General features: G+C 36.8%; 2 protein-coding genes and 2 long non-coding RNA genes across 4 annotated transcripts; 1 reads left to right on the plus strand and 3 right to left on the minus strand.

The window, feature by feature from the left end:
- The first annotated feature begins 1,694 nt into the window (after positions 1–1,694).
- LOC133851877 (pre-rRNA-processing protein esf1) lies at positions 1,695–8,486 on the plus strand. Its single transcript, XM_062288483.1, has 7 exons — positions 1,695–2,286; positions 2,686–2,757; positions 3,647–3,867; positions 4,281–4,443; positions 5,803–5,931; positions 6,945–7,645; positions 7,936–8,486. The coding sequence occupies exons 1-7, from the start codon at positions 1,756–1,758 to the stop codon at positions 8,276–8,278; spliced, it is 2,160 nt and encodes a 719-aa protein (XP_062144467.1). The 5' UTR covers positions 1,695–1,755; the 3' UTR covers positions 8,279–8,486.
- Positions 8,487–8,974: 488 nt separating this feature from the next.
- On the minus strand, positions 8,975–14,149 carry LOC133851201 (aspartyl protease family protein 1-like). Its single transcript, XM_062287531.1, has 10 exons — positions 13,690–14,149; positions 13,026–13,167; positions 12,115–12,347; positions 11,385–11,609; positions 11,123–11,258; positions 10,961–11,034; positions 10,784–10,883; positions 10,647–10,707; positions 9,550–9,621; positions 8,975–9,440 (listed from the first exon to the last, which is right to left on the minus strand). The coding sequence occupies exons 1-10, from the start codon at positions 14,010–14,012 to the stop codon at positions 9,229–9,231; spliced, it is 1,578 nt and encodes a 525-aa protein (XP_062143515.1). The 5' UTR covers positions 14,013–14,149; the 3' UTR covers positions 8,975–9,228.
- Positions 14,150–16,045: 1,896 nt separating this feature from the next.
- On the minus strand, positions 16,046–17,612 carry LOC133851178 (uncharacterized). Its single transcript, XR_009895761.1, has 3 exons — positions 17,381–17,612; positions 16,675–16,704; positions 16,046–16,158 (listed from the first exon to the last, which is right to left on the minus strand). It is a non-coding gene; the product is annotated as an uncharacterized LOC133851178 (long non-coding RNA).
- An 8,529-nt stretch (positions 17,613–26,141) lies between these two features.
- Positions 26,142–27,647, minus strand: LOC133851156 (uncharacterized). Its single transcript, XR_009895755.1, has 3 exons — positions 27,384–27,647; positions 26,678–26,707; positions 26,142–26,197 (listed from the first exon to the last, which is right to left on the minus strand). It is a non-coding gene; the product is annotated as an uncharacterized LOC133851156 (long non-coding RNA).
- Positions 27,648–27,719: the final 72 nt, after the last annotated feature.

A 27,719-nucleotide genomic window follows, 5' to 3' on the forward strand; every position in this document is an offset into this window, starting at 1 on the left:
GGTTTAAAAAGTTCATGAGAGGTTCTCGTGATATGCAATAATTACAAATCGATCCCTGGCGTCAAATTCTGTTAAATTTTTTAACAGATTCCGTCAAATGCCACGTTAGCGACACGTGTCGCCATTAAGATGGCGACACGTGTCCACCATAATAAAAAATATAAATTTATTAAAAAATAAATAAAAATACTTATTTTTTTTTTAAAAAAAAAAAAACCCAAAAAAATTTCAAAAAAAAAAAACCTGAAGGAGCCGGCCACCCCCAGTGGCCGGGGGTGGCGCGGAGCTACCCCAGTGGCCTGGGGGTGGCCCGAAAGGCCACCCCTGGAAGATCCAGGGGTGGCCATCGGGCCACCCCCAGTGGTTGGGGGCGGCCAGGCCACCCCCAGTGGTTGGGGGCGGCCAGGCCACCCCCAAAGGGGTGGCTGGCTCCTACAGGTTTTTTTTTTTTTTTTTTTTTTTTTAAAAAAAGTATTTTTATTTATTTTTTTAATAAATTTATTTATTTTTTTTTATTACGGTGGACACGTGTCGCCATCTTATTGGCGACACGTGTCGCTGACGTGGCATTTAACGGAATCTGTTAAAAAATTTAACAGATTTTGACGCCAGGGATCGATTTGTAATTATTGCATATCACGAGAACCTCTCATGAACTTTTTAAACCATAGAGAGTGAAAAAATAATTATGATATACCACAGGGACCAACGATACAATTATCCCTGAAAAAAATAACAGAAAAAAACCCTGCCCCCGCCAAACTTCGACGCCGCCGCTATCGCCGTTTCCGTCGTTCCGCTGCTCCTTCCATCGACCAAATTCGGCCAACAGCATCGACAGCACCACACAACCTCCGATCGACAGCCGACCAACCCAACAGAACTGCCGAACACCAGATCCCAACAGCCACACCACAGACCACCGAAAAAGCGGTCGAAAACGCTCCTGTCAACCACAGATTGCCGGAGAGCACGATGAATAGCCCACACGGGCGATTTGAGTTGTCCATCTGCAAGTATTTGTGCAACAAGTTTCCGGATTCTAAACAAGTTATCCATGTGCTTTGCGATTTGTAAATTTGTTTCTTTTTTCAAACAAATCGCCACCAATTAGAAGCAATTTCGACAAAACCCATAAAAGTTTTCACAACTAAAAGTTTCCTAGAATAATCTGAAAGTTTTTTTTTTTTTTTTTTCGTTTGATTTCTCTGTTTTGTGATAATCATGTACCTTCATGTCCGTTCTGGTTTTAATGTTTCTGGGTTGCTTGTCTTTAATTTTTTTTTTTTTTTTTTTTTTTTTTTTTTTTTGTCTCCGACGACGTTTGAAGTTGATGAAGCCGGCGATATCTGGAAATTTTTCGGCTTGGCATATTAGTGGTGTTGTGGGCTTTTCCCGGCAAGATCTAGAAACTTCCCAGCGGTTTGTTGTGGGCTTTTCGGGCGGGTATCCAGCGTTGAGCAGTGGCGGTGGCGTCTTAGTGGGCTGTGCCTGCGACAAGGTTTTTTTTTTTTTTTTTAAAGATTAAAGAGTGAAAAGGGGGTTTAGTTTCAGTGTTTTGTTAGTTTATGCTATCATATACTTTCTTTTTTTTTTTTTTTTTTTTTGATGCTGACATGCCAATTTCTCATTGGAGGGCAAAAACCTCTTGGTTTTTGCCACAGCATTGAAGTTATCCCCTCAACGACAAGCCCTAACAAGACCAATACTTTCGCAGTTTCGCTCACTCTTGCAGCACAGAGACGCTGATTCACCATGGCGAAAAACAATAAGAAGCCGAAGAACGAGTCTGACACTTCGCCCCCCGCGCAAGATAGCACCAAGAAGATCATCACGGACCCTCGCTTCGCGTCCGTGCACTGGGACCCTCGGTTCCAGAAGGCTCCGAAGCGTACTTCGAAGGTCGCGGTCGACTCACGCTTTGACCGCTTGTTCACCGACCCAAGCTTCTCCGCTTCGTCCTCAGCTCCGGTGGACAAGCGAGGAAAGAAGAAGAAGCGAGACTCGGAGAATCCTCTGCGCCGTTATTATCGAATCGAAGAAGAAAATGACAAAGAAGAAGAAGAAGAAGAAGAGGAGGAGGAGGAGAGGAAAGCGGTTAGCAGCGAGGAAGACGATGAGGAAGATGAAGAAGAGAGAAGATTGGGGAAACTCGTTGGCGCTGAGTCGGGGACCGAGTCAAGCGGTGAGTCGGAGGCGTCGGAATCGGAGGCTACGACCGTAACTGATACGGATGAAGATGAAGACGAGGGGGTTTATGGGGAGAACGACGAGCCTGAAGTGCAGGTATAATTTGAGCTCGACCTTTGCTTTCGTTGCTGAGAAAAATGGAGGAAGTGAAAAAAAAAAAAAAAAAGAAGGATGAGAAAATTTATGGTTAATTTGGAACCTTTTGATGCTAAATGAAAACCTAATTCTCTGGTTGGTTGCTCCGAAAATGGGATAACAGAAAAGAAAAGAAAATAATGCTGGAGCTTGATTTTTTAATGATATTTTCAATAGCAACTAATAACTGCTCTCGTCTTTAAAATTTCAATGTTTGGGAAGCTCGAAGCTGTGCACTGTTTTTAGTTAAATGTAAAGAGAGAACATTGTTTTAGCAACCAAATGATTCGCAGTTATTATTGATTTTTCTGCGTTTGCTTTAGCTGTCACACTATTTATTGGTTTGTGCAATGCGGACAGGAGAATATACCGGAAATCGAAAGAGAGACTCACAGGCTTGCTATTGTTGATATGGACTGGGTGCATGTTAAGGTATGTTACTCTGGTTTCGAACTGAATTAGATATTTGATCTTTTAATTGAACATAGCTATGGTGTCAGAGCACATAGTACCATTTCATTAGTCAATGAAGTTTGATATTGTGTCTGAACTTTGAACTGTCTTAGTACTGAGGTTAACACTATTATTTTTAGGACTGCCTCCAACCACTCGGTGACTGTTGAATTGGACTTTAACTTGATCTCTCAGCCTTTGACAATAATGGGTTTTGTGCATTTCATGTTTATATGCCATTATTTTGTTTCTATAGCTGCTTGTGATTTCACTATAGTAGATTACTGTTTAAAATCTTCAATCATGCCTATCCGTTTGCCTTTACTCTCTGGTTTTCATCTGCATGAAATATTCATCTCATCTTTTATCATGAAGATCAAAGAATGATATATTATCAGCCAACAATAATTGGAAAGAAGAGTCCTCCAAATTCCCCAAGTCCCAACATCTGGAGGATGCACCTCAAAACTTCTTGAGTCTATACTGAATTCCAGAGCCCTATATCAATACTGAATTCAAAGGACACTTTTTTTTTGAAGTTGTAGGATTTCTTCCTGGTTATTTAAGATCCTCAGCAATTATTGTTTGTCTTGTTTCAATTATGGCAGTATTATCTATATTTTTTATTTGTTTGATGCATCTTCTGCTCATGGCAACTACCATATCATTGTTTTATTTGCCCCAAAAAAAAAAAAAAAAAAAATTAATGAATATTGGAGGTTTGCATAGTATAGGACTATAGGTCATATCCTAAGACATTAGGATAAGATTTTGTTGAGTTAAACTTTTTCTTAATTTTTGAGCTATTCGTGATGTTCCCGACTTTCCAAGCATATACCCTTGACCGAAACTTTTTTGTTTTATGTAGGCTGTTGACTTGTATGTAGTTTTGAGCTCGTTTCTCCCAAAAGATGGACAAATTTTGTCGGTGGCTGTTTATCCATCTGAGTTTGGACTAGAGCGTATGAAAGAGGAAGAAATTCATGGTCCAGTTGGCCTATTTGGTGATGAAAATGAGAAAAGTGATGAAGACAACGAAGATGAGATAGACTATGAGAAATTGCGTGCTTATGAGAAGAGCAGGCTAAGGTGATTGACTGTAATTTGGTTGTGCATTTATTCCTGTTCACAATCTTTAAATTTGCTTGTGCTGCTAGTATGGTATCTGTAATATATTGGATCAGTTTGTTGTAACATGTTCAAAAATCTGAGTGCAAACTTACCTTAATATTTGGACATTTAATTTCCTTTGAGACCAAGTTAAAAGCAATGCTTGTTGGAGCAAGAGGAAGCAGTCACAATTTTTCCTAGGTTTGAACTTCGTTTTCTCAATATCTAGATGCCAAATAAAGTTTGAGTAGGGTGTCCTTGAATGTATATAGTTTGGATGTATAGTTAATTCATAGAACTTATTTTCTAGACTATTCTTTCACTATAATAAGCATTTCTTTTGGACTTATATATGTTATTTACATATTCTTTTGGTGTACTATCCTCCCCAGGTACTACTATGCTGTTGTGGAGTGTGATTCAAGTGCCACAGCAGACTACCTTTACAAAGCTTGTGATGGAATTGAATTTGAAAGATCATCGAATAAGCTTGATCTGAGGTTTATTCCTGATTCCATGGAATTTAAACACCCACCCCGAGATATTGCTACCGAGGTATACTTTTAACCTTATAATGATACTATGGAGGTTTTATACTGATATTGTTGGAAGTTTAGCTGATAGAGTCTTACATAGAATATTATAGAAAATATTCTATAATGTTTTCCTTTTGTGGACTGGCTTTGGTGGTTCCTGTGTATACTCCCGGTGTACTTAAGGGCGTCTTACGCTTTTTAATAAAATCTTCTTACTTATCAAAAAAAAAAAAAAAGAATATTATAGAAAATATTCCATCACAGTGAAGAATCTTGCTGGATATGTACCTTGTCTCTCAAGTTGCAATACAGAATACAATGTCAGGATAAGATAATCCTGATGGTCTCCACTTGCAGGCTATATGTTACAAGTTGAGATAATTTGTTGATGTAATTTATAAAAAAGAATTTTGGTGAAAATGTAGATGTAATCGAACTCAGACTCCTAAAAAGAAGGTCCTCGTTACCACTTTTTGGACAGTGGAAGCTGCATTCACAATGAAAGCTAACACAAGTACCTAGTAGATAGCGAGCCATGTGGCAATTTTCTGTTTCTTCGAGGGATGTAAGGCTAGCTTGGCATGGATGGAGATTGCATTTCGTGTGTAAAAATCTAGGTTTCCAAGATGAAGACCTTGGCTAACTCTGGTGTAAAATCCTACTCAGGCCCTGCCTAAATCCTTTACCTGAGCCAGTATCTAGCCATTCTACACCAAACTTGGAACCAAATTAACAGATAAGGTAGCACAGACGGATGCAACCCCACGATATTGATTTTATTGTCTTCACAGATTTATATTAGTACGTGACATATTATTTGTATGTACGCATAAATGTGTGACTTTTGTTCTGTCATTGGCCCTGGTGTGAGGACACATTTTTACCAATACATAGCCTGCTATTGTAATTCAACTTGGTTGTCAATTAATACTCGTTATGATCTGGTATACTTGTCATTCAAGCTTTTAGCCGGAACCTCCTAATTCTAAAGCTATTTACATAGGGACAATTGGACATTCGGCTACAAAGGAAGCACTTAAAGAGCGAAAATTTGAACCACACGTGAAACTGCAGATTTGGAATAATTTCAATCGGCAATAGGCACACTCTCAGTTAGAACCTCACTAACTGCAAGATTGCCCCGGGCACAAAAATGCATATTTCAGCCAAGATAGCGTTGCTTGTATTGGATTCTGAATCACTCAACATTGTGGGTCAATATTTTAATAAGATTGGTTTATTACTTATCAAAAAACACTATGGGTCTATGTTCTTACTTGTTGCAGCAGCTAAAGAAAGTTAAAAATTCTTAATAATAACTTTCATTCACATCACAGCGTGGTAATGAAGTGTTGAATATTTTTCACTTTTTACTCAGGCACCTGCAGACTATAAAGGTTTAGATTTCCATACTCGAGCCCTGCAGCACAGTAGAATTCATATTTCTTGGGATGAGGATGAGCCAGATCGTGTAAAGACCTTGAAACGAAAATTTAATGCTGATCAGGTGTGGTCCTTTATCTTAATCTGTTACAAATCTTCCCACTTTTTTATCCGATCCTTATAAAATTCTGTCTATTCCTCATATCTTTAACTGCATTCTGTTTCATTCCTTTGTCACTAGGGTCACTAGCTGACCTGGCTGAATGGCCTCTTGTTCTTGTTCTTTTTATTTTTGACCACTTTGATGTGTACTTGATTGCGCTTTGTGTTTTTTAATCATATTTCTCTGACTTATCAAAAAAAAAAAAAAATGTTTTCAGTTGTTTAGTGTGAACTAGTCATACTAATTCCATTTGTTGTCAAGAACATGATATCTCATTGTCGGCTTACTCTTTTGTTTTTTCAAAATCGCCGGCTTACTCTTTTGTGAATGTTAAGACGAGGGATTATTGTTCCGTGTGGATGCACATAAGGAAATGTTGCTCTGTTAATTCAAGTGGCTTCATTTTCTGGTGTACACCTTTTTTTCTATTTATTTTTGGGTGGGGGGATTTGGACCATGATTTGTGAATTGATCCGACTCAGTAATTTGTCTCTTATATTCCACAAATGAGTCACAGCCTTCGAAGTTTAGATTATACACTGAATTGAATGAGTCCAGTGAAGGTTTTCCTCTTTGTTTTTTTTTTTTGGTGCCTCATGAACGGATTTACTGCCATTAAACTGAAGCTACTAGCCACATAGCAAAGAGAAAATATGTTGAAACATTTTTTTGAATAAAATAAAATAAAATAAAAAATCCTGCATATGAATGCGTTCATTCATGCCAAGATTGTTGTGCTTATGATTTTTAATTCAGGTATGTGTAACTAATCCTTATATACAATCTGATATACGTTGGTATTTGCTCATTAAGAGTGCTGACTGCTTTCTGAAGCAGTGAAGCATAAAAAAGAATGAGACAGTTATTGAAACAATCAAGGAGCATAAAATACTATATCGTTAAAATTTATAGAAACCCTAGATGTTGGTGTAACTATTTGCTTCTGTCTTGACACGGGCTCTGTTTTCTTATAGCTAGCTGAACTAGAGTTAAAGGAGTTTTTGGCTTCTGATGAGAGTGAAACGGATGGTGATGAGAATGAGAATGCCATGGGGGAGGAATATGATAAAAAGCATAAAAAACGAGATCTGTACCGTGCTTTAATCCAATCTGGTGATGGTTCAGATGGCGATGGTGAGGAGGATGGCCAGGATATGGAGGTCACTTTCAATACTGGCCTGGAGGATATTAGCAAGCGTATTTTAGAGAAGAAGGATAAGAAGTCAGAAACAGTGTGGGAGGCCTATCTTAGAAAACGACACGAGAAAAAGAAAGCTAGGAAAAATAAGTCTAAGTATTCGTCAGAGGATGAGAGTAGTGATACTGATCAAGAGGCACCTGAACAACCAGATGACTTCTTTGTTGAAGAGCCTTCAGTTAAAAGAAGTAAAAAGGAGGCTCGAGGTAAAACTGATGAAGGGCTGCACCAAGATATAGAAAAGGAAGTAGCACAAGTAAGCTCAGCAGAGCTTGAGTTATTAGTTGCTGATGATAAAGGGGCAGAAACTGGTCTTAAAGGATATAATTTGAAACGTAAGAAGGCCAAGGGGAAAAAGGGGAAAGAAGTTCCAGATGTGGACATTATACCAAATGCTGTTTATGATGATCCACGGTTTTCAGAGCTCTTTACTTCACCCGAATTTGCTCTGGATCCCACAGATCCTCAGTTCAAAAGGTATCTTCTGTGCATTACAAAATTTTTCTTGTGATTACTGTATCCATTATTTATTTGTCTGAAAGAAAGGGGATACCTATATGGGGTATATGCCTATACGGCCCAATATGCGTATAGCTACTTGTCTCTACCTCCAACTGTATGTGATTTGCTGGATGATAAACCGATGTGACGTGACACAATGCCACAATTGTTCCCTGAGTATTGCGGAATTGTTGAGTTCCCTATATGCTGCTTGGTTCATAAGTTGGCTTTAATTTGGTGCTAAAAACAGAGTTTGAATGTTGCAGGGTTGCGTATTTTTTTCGGAAGCAAGCACCGGGGCAGCAGAGCAGGCAAGAAGTGGAGGAAAGGCACAGTATTAAGTTATCTACAGCATCAAAGTTGCCGTCTGATGAGCCCGAGTTGAACAAGGATGAGCAAATTAAATCAAAGAAAGAGAAGCATGAGTTATCGTCATTAGTTAAATCAATTAAGATGAAGTCCAAGCAAGTTCAATTGCACCCTGACCGTAAGATGTCCAAGAAAGATGTGAAATTGCATTCTGCGGGTAAGGTGGAAATGGAGCTGCAGCATGATCTCTCAACCTTAGTTCAATCAGTTAAAAGGAAGTCAAAAAATCTCAAAAAATGAAAGCAACATGAAGGGGGAGAAAAAGGCCCTTTACATTTCCTGAACATCATGCAGAAGAATCAATAGTAGACTTGGGACAAGTCCTGAACATTGAATTCGGACTTGCTGTTTTTTTTTATTATTTGCATGAATTTTACGTATTTATTTCTACCAAAATTTTGAAGATAAGTTGTATTCTAACGATGAAGAAGGAGATGAACTTTATCCATGAGGCTTTATAAAAACCGTAAGTTAAAAAGAAAAACATGTTATGCAAGACTTACCAATGTTTCATTTCAAATTTGACAGGATAAAAATATATCTACCTATAAGAAAAATATAGGAAAATGAAAATCTAAATCAGTCCTTAGGGTTTTAACCATTCGACAAATGGTGCCTTAAGTTTTAAAAAGCAACTTTGCACCTTCTATAGTAATCTTAACAAATAACTCCAAACATTGATTTGCTGTTTGAAATTTCAATATGCCACATCATCACCAATAGGACCACTATCATTTTCTTTTTAACAAACAGAAATGCTACAATTCCCACCACCATCCCACCCCAATCCCACCAACACTAAAGTGATTTTACTTTTTTATTTAATAAATCAATTTTCAACTTCTTACACTTAGGAGCGGTGGGATTGAGGTGGAATAGTGGTGGGAATTGTAGCATTTCCCTTTAACAAATGCTGCAAAATCAAAAAATTTAAACTTGAAGTGTAAGAGCTCTATACCTTATGGTTTCTGCTTATATGTTAAAAAGAAAAATTATAAATTACAAACCCATGTCCAAATTAGTGCTACTAATCACCAAAAAATAGGAAGCCAACAATGCTTCTGGTTCTCATTGTTTGAAAAAAAAAAAAAAGAAAGAAGATTCCAATTTGTTCTGTGATGACCTAAGATACAATGTATATCAATATATATATGACGGGTTGAGAAAGCCCCAATAAATAAAAAGCTTGATCAAACAATGGCAAAATACGAAACAAGAAGCACTGTGAGTGCGTAGGTAAAAGACTTCAACTTGGGTGAATGACTGGATGGAGCTGCCACAGGTATAATAGAACTGCTTCCACTCCTTTTGGTGGCTTCAGGATTGACGGCAAGAGCAGGGGAAGCGGCAGGAGAGTGTGATGGGCTAACAGCTATAGTGTTTGAATTCCTGTCGTCGTAGCCTAAGGACACCAAGTCTCATCATAACCGCTTGAAGAAATTGTCATGAGAAGAAATAATTTCACACTGAAATTCAATCTTAAAAGAAATACAAAGTGAAACCGCACTCACAGTTAGAGTCCTTCCAACCCAATACCATCCTCTGGCGATCAAAAACTATGTCATAACCAGTCATGAAGTTTTCTGGATGAAAATAAATAAATTCATGAAGTAAGTGACAATTTCAATTCAGTGATATATGGAGCAAAGGAAATTCACATTAAAATTCAATGTCTAATTCAAAACATTGAGTGCTGCCAACTATGACTATCCTCCATTTATTTGAACCCTCGCATTAATAATCTCAATACATACTCTGTATCTTTAAATTATAGACTATTGAAGAGGTGTCAATTGGCATACTGATTTTTGGCCATCATGGAGTGGAAATGTAGGTTTAACTAGGAAGGGCTAACCGAGTCAGAAGGGTGAATATAGTAATGATTTTCAAATTCTAATTTGCTACACCAAATGCACACAAGCTGAGCCAACTTTGTTGATCTAATGTTACGAACCTAAATATCAAGTCTGTAACGAGATAATTTGGGTAGGTTTTTAGAGGAAACTTGAACCTCCTTCAAACATAAATTTGGAAATAAACTTCTCTCTAAAGTTTGGATTTTAAATAGACTTACATCCAACAATAAGACTCCTAAATGAAATAACTTACCATCAAAGACTCCTACTTGTAATTGCACCGGGACATATTGGAAGATGACCTTTATTCGACAGCTACTACCTCTACTAAACTGAAATACTTGAGACCCACTAAAACACTACTCAACAAAAGACTATAGAGACATGGTCTTTAATGAACTTCCAATCCCCTTCGCTTCCCCCTATCCCAAGAAACTACTTTCATCAATCCCAAACTTATATAATCTTAATCTCCAAAACCCAAAAATGATTCTGGCACTTCTCTGTTTTTTTTATAGAAACTTCAGGCTTTGTCAACAACAAAGTTGCAACCAGAGCAAGATTCTGTAGGTCTTCCACAACAATATAGTACTTCTGATTGTCACCTTATTGAGGAATGAATGCACAATTCAAAACTCCAAAATTACAGGAAAACATGAAAATGCAACTTCAACAATAGAAACAGGTTTTAAAATGAGCATGGTTATTCTTTCTCAGCAAATAAGCAAGGTTACAGATAAGGAGATACTCACGTCCTATGATGTTTATCTTTTCAGTTTTGTGAAGACCCAGACAATACACAACATTTTCTCCCTGAAGACCACAACGTCAATTTTAGCATTACTCAAGCGGGAAGAGGAAAATTAAAGCACTAGAAGTGAGACCACACCTCAATGTCGACCAAGTGTGTTGGGTTAGTGATAAAATAATGGTCTCCACCTTTCATTGTCAGATTCACAACAGGACCTTCATATCTGTCTTGAGTTGGACTGTAAATAAAGTGGAAGTCAATACCCCATATTTGGAAGGGGAAAACTAATACAAAATAGGAATAGATATAGATAACCTTAAGTCATAACAGTATTCAAAGGGGAATTGGGAATCAGATGAATGCCGCTTTTGTTGGACCTGGGAATTGAACTGCACAACAACATATATCATAGATATTCATATGCTATAAAATGGAACTCCGAACGATATCATGAAACACGTTATTTAAAGCACTTACACTCTCAGAAATGAAAGTATAAGCTGGGTCGGTTAGGCTTGTAAACGATGTACCAGAGTCAAAGATCACATTGAACCCCAGCCCAGAAGAATTTCTTCCCACAGTTATTTGAGTGATGCTGATGTTATAAGTTGGACTGATAACAAGTTCCAAAGGGCAAAATCAGTACAAGTAGCATGGGATTTCGGTCAAAGATAGTCTTTTTGTCAAACTAAACAAACTTTCCCATCAGCATTTTGATTATCACAAAGTGACAACTTACTGTGATTGCTTAACATTGAATGGTGTTTCTTTTTGGTCTGAGCTGCCATTATTTCCAAAAGTGATTCTCCCCAGCCCATCAGGTCCAAAACACATGGAAAAAGAATTCAAAGCTAGCCCATTTCTTGCTAAGGTGCTAGGAACAGATACATCATCCATACCAAGCCCAAATAGACCGTTTGGTGCTCCACCCTCCAAAAAAGCACCAGTCTGGCTTTGACCACAACTGCAACAGAGTAACATGTTTGATCACAAGGGCCACAAATTCAAGATAATTTGCTGAACAAATCTGACCACCAGGTTAAAAACAAGAAGCAGCTTCAAGGAATAAAAAAATAATGCTAGCAAACTCAGAAATGTTTTTGGTGATATCACTGACCCCTCTAGAGGTATAAAACCGAGGTAAAACAACACCATGACCATCCTCGTAAATAATAATTCCTACTTGAGGAGGAGAAAAACCATACCAAACTCCAAATTTCATCATCAACGTAATTTGCAAAAATATCTGCTTTTCCAGATCTTCTGTCATTTTAACTGACAATTCTTTCATTTTAATCAAGTTATTTTAAAATTGATATCACTAGAGATATAAAATCGTTACCGTGTTCTCTTGAAAATATGCCTGCGTAGTACCTAATGGATTTTTGCCATATATCCCAAAACCGCATAGAAGGTTTCAAATATTTACCCCAAAATTTTTGGTAGCAATGCAATGAAATATAGCCTACCCAAAAGTAATCGGAGTGGTCACAGCCTTTAGCTGATCATCATCTGTAATTAAGTGCAAAACATCCTCCACCAAGATCCCAGTAGATGAAGTGTTATTAGAAAGATACTCAACTTCATAAGGACAATCACTGCTTGCTGAAGGGCATTGACTATGTTTGCAAAGGCTGTTGTTGCAGGAAACTATTTCACTTGTTGATGAATTATTAGGGCTGTAGATGTTAAGGAGTAATACCTGCTGGATAAAAGGATTAAGTAAGTAATTCTCCAGGAATTCAGGACTTGACTAAAGTTTCTTTCACCACCAATACATGGAAAACATAAGTCCAGTCTAAAAATAACAATTCTATAGATCAGATATAACATTATAGTCAATTTGCACTTCACTAACGTTTCTGAATGTTATTACCATGCATTGGTAGAATTTGCTGAGCGTGGCAAAGAAAAACATTGGCGGCTATTGTCAGGAGCCCGGGATGCTCAATTGTTGATGTTTTCAAAATGAGTAATGCTATACACCACATTGTTATTCCACTTTGCTAATGTTATACTGTCAATCAACCCTTATTTTATTTATTTATTTAACAAGGGCCGATTGACAATGCCACATCATACTTTTATTCCACTTTGCCAATGTGGCAGTGCCAATCACTCCTTTCCCCTTCATCTACAAACTCTCATTCTACAAAGATGCTTGATAATGGTAGATTCAACAAATTAATGGAAGGTCTACACGACAGTTTTAAGCATGACTGCAATACTATAGTAACACATAGCCCTGTCGAATAGAAGTTAAAAAAGATAAATATATATCTGCATAGCAGTTTAAGCAACAAAATGATTTATTGAAGACTAGCGGTTCCAAGAAGATAAATAAATAAACAAATATTAAAATCAAATGTTAATAACATACCTGTCCAAGTGAGAACGGGATGCTACTAAGGCAACCACCTTTCTTACAATCACATGGTAGCCAGAACAAATCACTGCCTGTGTCTAATGCCACCAAAAATGATAAACTTGGTGTCCCCACTGAAACATCGGCATAATGCAAACTGAAACACCAAGAAAATAAGAAGACATAGTTAGTAGAGAAGTGACATGAAGAAGAACCCAATAAAACCATCATCCCCCGTTTGTTCAACAAGAAAATTGAGGGGACATCCAAAATTGTTCATTAAGGGACACGCTCTGAGCTTATATTTTCCATCTTCAATAATAAATGTGAAAGAAACGCCAGACAATTACACGTTTGGCTGTAAATTGAGGGATAATTAATTATAAGGTCTAAAAGACAGAATCCGCTAAAAAAGACCACAAAAGAAAAACACTTCAATCAACCGAGCCTAATAAAGACAACAATTCCTACGAAACAGGTCCAAATGCATATGATCCGAGTATCCAAGTCTGATAACTAACAACAAAAGTAAACAGGAAAACTCTCATCTCCTTTTCTTTTCCTCCAGTTTCTCAGCAACCAAACACTCAGCATCCCAATCTTCAAAAACCCGCTAAAAATTCCCCAAAAAAAATAAAAAAGAACAAAGAACTCGGGGACGGGCTTAAAAGGGTCTTACTGTCCCAAAAGGGCGAAGAGATAGGTGTCGTTTCCACTGGAGAAAGTGAGCGGCGACGACTGATCGTTGCTGGCGGCGAGGTGGCGGCCCCGAATCATGCGGTCTCGGTTTGCCATAGCCACGTAGTATTCTACACTCCCTTTCTCCGGGAGCCCCTCGACGCCGAGAATTCCCTTGACCGGGTCGGAGTAGCGATGGTGGACGTCGAACCCGAACTGCGACCCGAGCCCGTAACAGCTCCGGCAACCGAAACCCAACGACAAAACGAATAGTATAAAGGAGTAGTATGTAGAAGGAATTATAGGAGGCCAGGCCAAGGCCATAGCTCAGAATAGAAGGTGTTCTTGCCGAGAGAGATTGAGAGAATGTCTGTGACTTGTGAAGTCTCTCTGGAGTCAATTTGAAAGCATTGATGAATGTGTGGCCGCGTTCTTTCACCTCCCTTTCTTTTCTATCTATTTTCCATGCGTGGTTTTGACGACGTATCACATTCGTGATTCACGTACCTCATAATTACTCTAATTAACAAGTTTTCGTTGAGTTGACTTCAAGTCAACGAAGACTTGCTAATTGGAGTAATTAACACCTTCAAATCAGTTAATTAGAGTAATTAAACGGGGCCTAGACTCCTGCTTTTCTCTTTCTTTTTCATCTTTCAGTTTCTCTTTTCTTAGGAACGTTAAAACTCATTTTAGTGTTACTCTTATGTTTATTTGAAAGAATATAAATATAATAAAAAAATTATATCGATGTCATCCAGAATAACATAGATATAATTTTTTTATTACATTTATATTATTTCAAATGGACACAAGAAAAACATTAGAAAAAAAATTCTAACATTCTTCCTATTTTCCTGACAACAATTATCCTTTTTGCCCAAGTTTTTTCTTTCTAACAAAATAAAAAATAAAAATATTAAGAAAAAACTTCAATTCACCCCTCTATACTTTCATCACTTTTATAATTTCTTTAAAGTTAAAAAATTTCAAAATTTAGTGTATTGAACTTTCAATTTTTTGCAATCCTACCCCTCCAGTTAAGGTTTGGAGTTAAATCAAACCGTAAAAGGGTATAATGAACTTTACACCTCTGTAAATTTTATAAAATTTCAAAATCATCCCTAAATTACAATTGTTATTTTTGAAAAAAAGAAAATGTAGATATTTTGAAAATTTCTCATCACTCCATTAGGAATTAATTAAAAACTCTAACGAAAGAGTAAAATTGTAAATTTTTTAAAGTTTGATACACTAACTAAAAAAAATTTAAATTTTAAAAAATATTGTAAAAGAAGGGGGTAATTACCTTTTCCCTCCATGAACTACCAAAAAATGTGCGATGCCCCCATGAACCACCAACTCAACCAAAATAGAGCATTCAACTACCAAAGACAACCATTTTCCCCCCTTCCGTCAGTTAGAGAGGTTAAAAGAAATAGTCAATGGGTCATGTGCCGTTTTACATGGGGGCATGTTGGAAGATAGTGGTAGTTCATGGGGGGAAAGAGGAAGATGGTAGTAGTTCATGGGGAGAGAGGAAAAAAAAATGAGGGTAAAATGGCGTGTGACGGTCACGTGACCCGTTGACCGTTTGTTTTAACCCCTTTGACTGACGGAAGGGGGGAAAATGGTTGTCTTTGGTAGTTGAATGTTCTATTTTGGCCGAGTTGGTAGTTCATGGGGGCATCGCGCATTTTTTGGTAGTTCATAGGGGGAAAAGGTAATTACCCCTAAAAGTTATGAAAGCTTGCAAAGAATTTAGACAATAAATATGAAAGATCCTTTACCAAAACCGTTCATACAAGTGAACTTTAAAAGAACTCTTTCATATTTTTCCAAATGAATTGTTAGACCATTCCCAGCAAGTTATGTAAATTTCAATCTATTTTACATAACCAAACTTACTTTTCGGTAGTTTACATAACCACTTTTAAAACTATCCTCTACTAGATTATCTAAATTTATATCTATTTTATTAAAATAATCATTTTAATTTTTTTTTTATTATTTTTGTTAAAACCTCATGCCTACTCCTTTCTGCAAACCGAAATCATCTCACAAGTATTTCATCAACCAAACAACCTGCACTTTCAAGATCAAAATCAATCCACTGTAACTCACCACACCATTATCAACCAACCGGAATTAACCAGAATTATCACATAGACCGATAGACACACCATACTGTAACGCCCCGAATTTGAGTCAGCAAATTCGTAAGCGGAAACCTCCAATTTCCATGTGACATTACTACATCAGAGATAACTTACGCAGCGGAATATATTTATTTTCTTTAAACAAATACATCAGAGTTTACTGAATAACAAATGTAATTAAAATATTACATTCCAAATTGATACAAAGAAATCACTACAATCATTAGCTACATTAATAAACAGTTCTAACTCTTCAGTGCTAACAAAATCCAATCCTTGAGCTTTATACTCTTTCGTACCTGCATAATGGGCTATACCGCCCATATATAAATATATATGTCAGTCAACTGCTTTCAATAATAATAAGATTATTGATTTAATTAAAGATATGCGATGCAACAATATGTAGTGCAACAATATGATGACAGTTATAAACACTTATGCTAAGGACTCAAACTCAAGAATCCCCATTCTTTTGTCAAGGGCCTCTAACCCAGGGACCTCTATTCTTTTGCCAAGGGCCTTTAACCCAAGGACCTATATTCTTTTCTCAGGGCCTCAATCCTGGGCTGTCTATCCCTCTCAGGGCCTCAAACCCGAGGATGTCTTGTCCCTTCCTCAGGGCCTCAATCTTGGGCTGTCTATCCCTCCCAGGGCCTCAAACCCGGGGATGTCTATCCCTTTGCCTTGTTTTTAACTTTTAACTAACACATGCAATGTTACAAACAACATGCTCCAAACAAGTTGCATATTATTAAATAAAGCAGATATCAAAACATTAAAGAAAGCTCTACGTGTATCACTCTGAGTGAGTAAGGAATACTCACAGTCCTTGGTATAGTTCCTTGGTTCCTTTTCTGCATATAAATCCATCCAAACAACAATATATATATTAATCATCTATCAACCAAATCATTGATTATAGACCCTCATCTCTTTATATTTATTATCATCCATCACTTCATTATGTTTGAGACGATCACTCATAATAAATCTTAAAACCTTGGTTCATGATTTGGTGATGAGGCTATATGACCAATACCACCAAATATGAACTTGAAGGATTAAAATATATCATAAGGACAATAAGAGTAAATACGATCAACTCATGAGAATCATGAGGACAATGAAATGTAAAGGGAATATAAATACGATCAACTCATGGAAGTCATGAGGACAATAAAATATAAAAGGAAATATAAATACGATCAACTCATGAAAGTCATGAGGACAATGAAATGTAAAAGAAGATATAAATACGATCAACTCATGAAAGTCATGAGGACATGAAATGTAAAAGGAAATATAAATATGATCAACTCATGAAAGTCATGAGGACAATGAAATGTAAAAGAAGATATAAATACGATCAACTCATGAAAGTCATGAGGACATTGAAATATAAAAGTAGTTTATATTACTTTTTATTTTAATTCTTTTTATCTCATAAGCTTATTGGGTCTTTACACAACTAATAAAACGAGTGACTTGGAAATTATATAAAATAAATGAAAGTCTTATTTAACAACTTACCAAAAGTCCTTTTATTATCTATTTGAATTCAGGATTTCCGTCCAAATGGAGGGAAGCTTACTCCGACCTACTTCTCGATGGTCAAACTTACTCCGATTGACTTGAAATTTTGAAAGTAGATAGAAGACTTCAAGACAAACACTTTCTCTTTTTGGTTTGACTCAATCCGAGTTCGTTATGACTCAGATTTTGCTAGAGTTCTAGCTCTTCTTGTTGCTGTAAAACCAGCAAAAGAGAGAGAGATGTTGCAGAAATTTGAGAAAGAATGAAGAAGGAGATGTGTGTAGGAAGGAGAAGTGAACCTCTCCTTTTATACACAAATGGATGACTGGGATGGCTTGTTTTAGATCTGATCTGAGGGCTGAGAAAGGTGTTTGGGCAGCAAAGACAAGTGTGATGTGTTGTACAAGCATGTGTGAAAAGGGAAAAGAAGAGAACCATGTGCACCCACATTGTGAAGTATGTATGAAATCATGATCTTCATGTGAGAAAGAAAAGGACGAGGAGAGGACTCATGTGTGGAAGAGGGGCTACTGCACATGATCCCTAAAGAAATAGAAATGGGTTCACAAATGTTATATATATTTGAATTCTCGTCCTAGTTAAGGGCAGTATGATTCACGGGTGTTTTCATAACCTTAACGACGTCCAAAAATTATGAAATTTGGAAGGTAGCTAGAAAACTTTAAGACGAGCGTCTCAGTTTTTGAATCGACCAAAACGGAGTTTGTTTGACCCTGTTTCCGTTGTTCTAAAGTTTAAGGTCTGTTTTGAGTTTTTATCAAATTGCAACTATAAACGTTTCTAAAAACAAAAATACATATTTATTTTTATAAATAATCTTAGTTATTCTTTTCCTTATTAAAAATGTTTTAAAATTAATTTAAACCATTATAATTTATGTTTTAAAATCTGGGGCGCTACATTTTTCCCCCTTTAACAGAATTTCGTCCCCGAAATTCGTAAACTATGCTTCACATAAAGTTTACATTAAGGGAAGATTTAGATTCCTAAATCTTAAGTCAAGTGATACAGATTTTAAGTGAAGCATCTAATTATTAAACATGAAAAATAAACAAGCATACGGCACCGTATGACAAATTATCATATATAGAATTTTAAGCTCATTATAACAAGAAGTATAACAGATCAAACTAATATGTAGATTGCAGAAAAGAATGCATTTATTTTACTAAACAAACTAGTATGAAAATAACTAAAGTGGATGCATTTTTATTAAGCTCATTGTAGAAAATAAATCTTTGTATAACAATGTCCCTTTTGAGGATGCTTTCTTTGTAAAGGTGTAAAACGTCTAACGATAAACCGGAGTGAAAGCTTGCTAAATGGAAACATGGAAACCCGGAAGGTGAGGGAGGCGAGGCAAGTAATCAGGAAAGGATATAAATACGACACCCATATTGTGGTGCTCTCTCTCTTTTGTCATAGATCGCCATCATTGAATTAAGAGTAGATGCCAGAAAAGTTCAAAATGACGAGGAGGAAGAGAAAGACGCTTCATCTTAGAAGCACGATCAAGAATAATCTTGCTTCTAGATGACATGATCAAGAATAATCTTGCTTCGTTGTTTGTGAATCTGGTTGCGATGTTGCATTTATCTTGCTTACAAAATTTTGAACTTGGTTGTGATACTACATCTTTCTTCTGAAGAAGTGATGATAGGCTCAAACTATGAGAAGAATTGGCTTTCAGAGTATGTAGGATTGAGAACTGAAAGGGGTACTTTGCAAGGGAGAAAACAAGTGAATTTATAGAGAATGTTCAAGAGGGAAATGGTGTGAGTGGTGCCGACAATGGATCATGATTTCTCCATACCTTTCTCGGAATGCTCCTCCACGTCTGCAAGGTGCGAAAAGTGCGGCGAGAAATCCAGGAAAGTCATTGAGTGAATTCGGAATTCGAGAAAGGTGAAAAGGTGAAAGTTGAAAAGAGAGGGAACTCGCAAATCGAGGATTGTCTGTCAGTGGTAGTGGCGGCTGTGCTCAGAATGACGATTTTTCTTCTTCTTTTTTTTTTTTTGGTTGGACCGTGTCTTGTCCACTAATTAACTTCTCTTTCCTTTCCCTTCAGATCTTTCGAAGAACAGCTTCATTTCTATCATTTCTCCTTCAAGTTCTTTGAAGAACAGCTTCGTCTCTTTCCTTTCTCCAAATGAATTCTTCTGCTTCGCAAAACAATCTTGATTTGAATGTTGTGCCTAATGTACAACCGGAGATCTGGCGCCCATCGTTCCCATCTCCAAGAGGTCATCTCATGACTACTGACCCTGTGATGCTGGATGATGCAGCTGCTGCATCGGTGGCTAGAGGCATCATTACTCTACAAGATGGGAAGTTATTGGCGGATCGGTCCGATGTTAAAGCCATTAATGATTCTATGGCCTTCAGTATTCAGGGTGTTGTTTCTGTTTCAAATATGGCTCAACGTCTGCAGGTTCGAGCGAATGAAATTCAATTGCTACAAAATCAAGTTTTGGTCTTGCAGCAATTGTTCATGGATTTTAGGCGAAGGAACAGAGTTCTTCAGCATGAAAATAAAGAGCTCAAGAAACTTGTAGATTCATATGTGAATGGCCTGGGGAAGAGATATACTGAACTGGAGCAGAACACAAACCGTCTTCAAGAACAACACAAGAATCTCTTGCTTGAAGTCCAAAATCTTATGGTTTTCCACCCAGAAACTTAAACCAGGTATTTTATTCGGTCTGGCAATTTATTTACAAAAATAAATAACTAACTGCAGTATTATGAAATACCTGTAGGTCTATGCATCCTGAACTCTCTACGAATGATGCGGAAAAGATCCTGTTTGCAAGTCTACTATGTTCCTTCAATCAAATGTAATCAATCTTGTTAAAGGGGTTGTAAGGAAATAATATATTTTCTAACTCTTATTATTTCCTTAAAATTTTATATAGTACCATGATCTATTTTGTGGGTTCGATTTATCGAGTACGAGGCGTACGAGTACTAACCCTTACACGGTGACTATTTCCATATGATTTCTTTAGCATCATCAGGGACAAAGGAGTACGTTCGTGCTTGTGAAAGTTTTATTGTTAATGACTACCTCCTTGCGACTTCGATCCTCCGGTAAGATTTGTAGGGCAACTCCTTTTATAATGACCAAACTTACCACACTTAAAACAAATTGAACTAGTCATCCTACATTCTCCCGCATGCAATTTACCACACGCATTACAGCGAGGTTTTTGATTTCCAAATGCGGGCGGAAAGCTTTTGTTAATAGTTGGTTTGGAATCTTTTCCTATCGTTGGCCTTTTTGTCGGAGGTGCTGCCTGCTGTTCTTCTTGCCTTTCTAGGTTGTAAGCTGCTGCTGATTCGCGAATTCCTCTCTCTGCAAGAGATGCCACTTCTAATAACCTGGCGAGGTCCTTAATTTCATGGCATATGACCCTTTCCTTGATTCGAGGATTGAGACTGTGCTCGAAGCGCTCAGCCTTTGATTCTTCGTCTGGAATTAGGTTAACAACAAACCTAGCGAGTTCTATGAATCGGGTATAGTATTGTTCCATAGTCATGTCGCCTTGGACTAGGTTTTGAAATTCAATGGCTCTCAGTTGTTTTTGAGCTCTTGGGAAAAATTGTCGGTTGTATTCGATTTTGAAGATTTCTTATGTGATTATTGTCTCGTTTGGGGGTTCTTTTAGCAATACTTTCCTTAAGGTCCACCATCTTCCAGCTTTGCCCGTCAACCTTAATACAACATAACTAATCTTTTGTTTGTCGGTACAACCAAGAGTATCGTATAGTACCTCGATGTCTGTGAGCCACGCCTCTGCCACGTTTGGTCCTTCAATACCCTTGAATGATCGAAAATTGTGACTAGCGAAGTCACGGATTGAGCAACCTAAGGGTTCAGCTCGCCCATTGGGTCGTGAGATTTGCGCTATTGCTTCGGCGAATTGCCTTGAGGTGTTAACCATGAACTGGATCAAGGCTGGATGCACCCCATCGTAGAATGGTGGAGGTGGAGATGGAGATGGAGATGGAGATGGATGTTTGCCTTGGTTCTTATGACGTCGATGCGGCGGCATCTTTTCTGCGTCAAGCCATTATGTCAACAATAGACAATATAATTTATTCGGACCTAATGAAGATCACGTGGGTATGTCATATCCCATTTATTGAACAGAAAGGGATTTTCAAGTGCTACTGTCACGCCCCCATTTTAGGATATAAGGGGAAACGTGAGTTTGAGTGCTAAAACCATTTAAAAGGAAGCGTACATTTAAAACATATAGATTGAAACTACTTATTATACTATTTCTGTCTAATAATAAATCATTACAACGCCATGAATTTCAATAAGAGACATACTATACAAAGTAAAGGTTTGGTCGATCTATAATGAACTATTGCTTTTAGTGAGGTCTACGCCATTACAAAGGAACGACTCCGTCTTACTGTGTTATCTGAAAAGATTTGGGGAAAATAAGGGGTGAGTTTGACAACTCAGTAAGAAAATCACAATAAAAGTAAAATTTTCTATTCAGGAATTCTAAATAAAAATTCAAATAATTTAGCAGATAAAGAAACAGTTAAATAACATGCAAATAGATCAAATGCAGCATGGTGGTTGAATCATTTATACAGTGTGTCAGTTTTACCCTCCACCGGCCCACCTCCGCAAATTTAACCATGTGCGGCGCACGTTACGTTTGGCACGTCCAAAAGGACCGATCCCGAAGGACCTAATCACTCATCCTGTCGTCACAGAGAAGAGCCGACGGATTAGGAACTTCCCTAGGTGAATCCCTCCCGACCGATAGCCCACACTTTTGGTGTGTTTGCCATGCTTCCTCTATGGATCCGGATAAAACACGATGCAGCCGTGGGGTAAAACTTTGTGTAATATATGCACATATAATTACGATGATTCCATCATTTATCGCTCACATGGAGCACATGCAACATATACGATATGATGCACAAATTCAACTATACCAAAATCTCATGAAATCCTCATATAACACATATACATTTGACATCATATAATCACATGATTTCTCAATCACATTTGATAATAAGAGTAACACATATATTATGATATCATCAACTTTATTCATATGGTGCACATACTTTGAGAACTATGATTTCACTAACTTTATTCATATGGAGCACATGTATCAAATATAAACCAAGTATGATCACATGAGATTTCAATCATATCATATGACAAAAGCATTATTATATTGATAATATAAAAAGACAAGTAATATTAAAGAGTTGAAAAAGTTTAGAAAATCCCCGACTTTTTCTTTTGAAAAGTTTTATTAAAATTTTGCCGGGGTTTTTAGGTAGTGTTCCCTTACCTGGACTAGCCGTTAGCATCGGAGTCGAGCTTTTACCTAAATAAATTGAAAATAGAAGCTTAGAAGAATATTCTAAAATTTGTAGTCTAAAACTTAATTAAAGTATACTATATATATATACTACAAAATACTTAACTAGTTACTCCAAATTATATCCTGTCAACATCCATATATTCACATTATTACTTAGTGACTAAACCACCAACAAGTGTGACTCACTCAGCCCAATCACAGTAAATCTTCCAACAATAATGGCAACCCCATGATTTATCCAATCCTTAGTCCTAAAAGTCCACGACCCTAACATTCTGATATTACACCAACTCAATTTACAAGTCAATTTTTCAGAATAATATTCCTGCCATCAAGATCTTAATTCAATAATAATATCCATCACTAAATCATCAATACTCGGAAGTCAAACTTTGAATTAATCAAAAGAGATCAATAATTTGAAAGAAATCATGACAGAAGTTAATGTCCAAAATCTTTAATATCCGAGAAAATTCATCCAACAACCAGATTAAACCGAACGATATTCTACATGATTCCAAATTTCTATTCATTGAAATTATCAACATGAAACAACTCATGTTAACTGAAACCGGTTATCTCCAAATCCAGTACCAATTTGACCAAGACTACAAATCAAAATATCAAAATTTACTCTTAAATTAATCAAAGAAAATAAATAATTTCCAGAACTTTCATCCAAACAGAAGTCTATATCAAAATCTTCCATACCCTTTCAATCCATTCGGTCTTCCACCATCAAACTAGGGAATAATATTTTACCACTTTTGAAAACAACCTTAATTCCAGAATATCCCATAATCGGCCATCAAGAAACCCACACTTAATTCAACAAATCCAAAAACCATTTAACCAAAGCAATGCATAATCTAATTGAAAACTCATCTCACCATTTATCCACTAAGATCAACATACAAACCGATAAATACACAATTGGTAATCCTCAAGTTCAACCACTAAATTACTTAATTTTTATCTAAACTCAAAACAGAGGATTACACAAAATCAATGAGGACTAATCGGTCACTGAAATCATTCACAACAATTATCAACCGAAAATCTAGTATAACTCTAATAAGTCACAAGAAATCACCACTAGAAATCGCGCCCAAGTCCCACCGAAAATCGCCACTGGACCAACCGGAAAAGCCGCCTGAAAACGCACAGGAAGAACCGGGTCTTCCTCTCGGGTCTTCGGGTCGCAGAGTCAGGTTTTCGGGTTGCGGGGCTTCGGGTCTTCATGGATCGGCCGGAAAAACACCTTGGCCCGCCGGAAATCGGCGTCTGGCTGCCGAACATGGAGGATCAGACCTCCGGGAGGATCGGGTCGCACGGGTTCTCCCGGATCCGTCGGTTGCAGAGCTCACCGGCGTTCTCTGGCTCACCGGCGACAACCCACCGAAAATCAAGTCACGGCCTCGCCGGAAAATCGGCCTCCGATCTCTATCTCTCCCGATCTCTCAGTCTCACTCTCTGATCTCTCTCTCAGTCTCATCTCTCTTCTCGGGCTCTCTCTCTGTTCTCCCCGAATCTCTCTCTCTGTCGGATCTCTCCCTCAGTCCCCATCTCTCTCTCTCTCTCTCTCAAACTCTCGATCTCTCTCTCTCTCTGTTCGTCTCAGGTGAAAGAACAAGATAGAAGAAGAACCAAAAGAAGAAAGAAAGAGAAGAAGAAATTAATAAAGAAGAAGACAACTTGCCGTGCAAGTTGTGAGATTTTTTTTTTTTTTTTTTTTTTTTTAACTTACTTATTAAGTTATTATTATTGTTATGTCTAATAAAAAAAATCACGGATATTACAGCTACGATATCTAGGTTATTAAACCGTTCAATCTATTCTAAATGATAATCTCTCACATTATTGGTCCACGTAGACAAGGGTGGGATAAGAGTGGGATGAGAGTGTACAACCAAGCATTTCTCTTCCTTTAATAACAAGAAGAGGCGAAAACACAATCATTGATAATCATAACACTAAGAACATAATCTAAATGGTGTTATGTGCTAAGTGTACATACACAAGCATACTCAAAAGTTTTCCATAAAAAAATTTATTGTTTTAAGATCTTTTGAAAACGTATCAGAGTACATGAATGGACATTAATTTCCCACTCCAGAACATGAGTTTGACTCTCTCATATTCATTGGATTGTTATACACGAATGAGTAGCCTCATCCGGGAACAAGAATTTAACTCCCTCATAATCATTGGATTGTTATACACGAATGAGTAGCCTCATTCGGGAACAAGAGTTTAACTCCCTCATATTCATTGGATTGTTATACACGAATGAGCGTCCTCATTCTGGAACAAAAGTTTTACTCCTATCATTCAATAGGAGAAATAAGAGTTTAACTCCCCCTTATTTAATGGATTATTATACACGAATGAGTATTCTTATTCTGGAACAAAAGTTTTACTCCTACCATTCAATAGGAGGAACAAGAGTTTTACTTCCTCATATTCATTGGAGTGTCTCAGTTACTATTAGAGACAAGTATAAAACAAAAATGCCTATGATATAGATATATCATTTGCATACTAACCTTTTGTTTTAACAACATTTTCATCGCGTCCAAACATCATTTCATCGCGTCAGAAAAAATCGTTTCACAATCAAAATTAACAATGTTAAAAGTTATACTCAATATACTTAAAACATTTCTGAGGGTCCAAATCCAAAACATATTCTTTTGCAAACCCTTTGTAGCATGCAAATATATATATCTAATCTGCTAATCATATCTATGAGTTTCTAATCTAGGAGTCATATCACTATGTTCTCTAATACACAAATGGTATGTTACTAACATGATTAGCAAGAGACATATATGATCATATTTAGCATAAACATCAAAATCATATCATGCACTCATCATTATAAGCATAGATGATAATATTTCAGAAATCCTAACTGTAAACAACAGTTATTAATCTTATCAACCATGTTATTTCACACAAAAGCTTTTATAAAAAATTGTTTATTTTACTTATGGCTCTTGTGTTATTCTTAGATATCTAGGGTCAAGTCTGACAGTACTCAGAACAAAACTGTTCTAGTACCATACTGTAACTTACCCAAGTTACAATATGACACTGAGTCTCACCTGATCCGCAGAGCAACTGCTCTGATACCATACTGTAACGCCCCGAATTTGAGCCAGCAAATTTGTAAGCGGAAACCTCCAGTTTTCATGTGACATTACTACATCAAAGATAACTTACGCAGCGGAATATATTTATTTTCTTTAAAAAGATACATTAGAGTTTACTGAATGACAAATGTAATTAAAATATTACATTCCAAATTGATACAAAGAAATTACTACAATCATTAGCTACATTAATAAACAGTTCTAACTCTTCAGTGCTAACAAAATCCAATCCTTGAGCTTTATACTCTTTTGTACCTGCATAATGGGCTATACTGCCCATATATAAATATATGGGTCAGTTAACTGCTTTCAATAATGATAAGATTACTGATTTAATTAAAAATATGCGATGCAACAATATGTAGTGCAACAATATGATGACAGTTATAAACACTTATGCTAAGGACTCAAACTCGAGAATCCCCATTATTTTGCCAAGGGCCTCTAACCCAAAGACTTCTATTCTTTTGCCTTGGGCCTCTAACCCAAGGACCTCTATTTTTTTTTCCTTGGACCTCTAACCCAAGGACCTCTATTCTTTTCTCAGGGCCTCAATCCTGGGCTGTCTATCCCTCCCAGGGCCTCAAACCCGGGAATGTCTATCCCTTTGCCTTGTTTCTAACTTCTAACTAACACATGCAATGTTACAAACAACATGCTCCAAACAAGTTGCATACTATTAAATAAAGCAGATATCAAAACATTAAAGAAAGCTCTACATGTATCACTCTGAGTGAGTAAGGAATACTCACAGTCCTTGGTATAGTTCCTTGGTTCCTTTTCTGCATATAAATCCATCCAAACAACAATTTATATATTAATCATCTATCAACCAAATCATTGATTATAGACCCTTATCTCTTTATATTTATTATCTCCCATCACTTCATTATGTTTGAGACGATCACTCATAATAAATCTTAAAACCTTGGTTCATGATTTGGTGACGAGGCTATATGACCAATACTACCAAATATGAACTTGAAGGATTAAAATATATTATAAGGACAATAAGAGTAAATACGATCAACTCATGAGAATCATGCGGACAATAAAATGAAAAGGGAATATAAATATGATCAACTCATGGAAGTCATGAGGACAATGAAATATAAAAGGAAATATAAATACGATCAACTCATGAAAGTCATGAGGACAATGAAATGTAAAAAGAAGATATAAATACGATCAATTCATGAAAGTCATGAGGACAATGAAATGTAAAAGAAGATATAAATACGATCAACTCATGACAGTCATGAGGACATGAAATGTAAAAGAAATATAAATACGATCAACTCATGAAAGTCATGAGGACATTGAAATATAAAAGTAGTTTATATTACTTTTTATTTTAATTCTTTTTATCTCATAAGCTTATTGGGTCTTTACACAACTAATAAAACGAGTGACTTGGAAATTATATAAAATAAATTAAAGTCTTATTTAACAACTTACCAAAAGTCCTTTTATTATCTATTTGAATTCAGGATTTCCGTCCAAATGGAGGGAAGCTTACTCCGACCTACTTCTCGATGGTCAAACTTACTCCGATTGACTTGAAATTTTGAGAGTAGATAGAAGACTTCAAGAGAAACATTTTCTCTTTTTAGTTCAACTCAATCCGAGTTCGTTATGACTCAGATTTTGCTAGAATTCTAGCTTTTCTTGCTGCTGTAAAACCAGCAAGAGAGAGAGAGATGTTGCAGAAATTTGAGAAAGAATGAAGAAGGAGATGTGTGTAGGAAGGAGAAGTGATCCTCTCCTTTTATACACAAATGGATGGCTGGGATG

Source organism: Alnus glutinosa, chromosome 12 (genome assembly GCF_958979055.1).
Source record: "Alnus glutinosa chromosome 12, dhAlnGlut1.1, whole genome shotgun sequence".
NCBI classification, from domain to species: domain Eukaryota; kingdom Viridiplantae; phylum Streptophyta; class Magnoliopsida; order Fagales; family Betulaceae; genus Alnus; species Alnus glutinosa.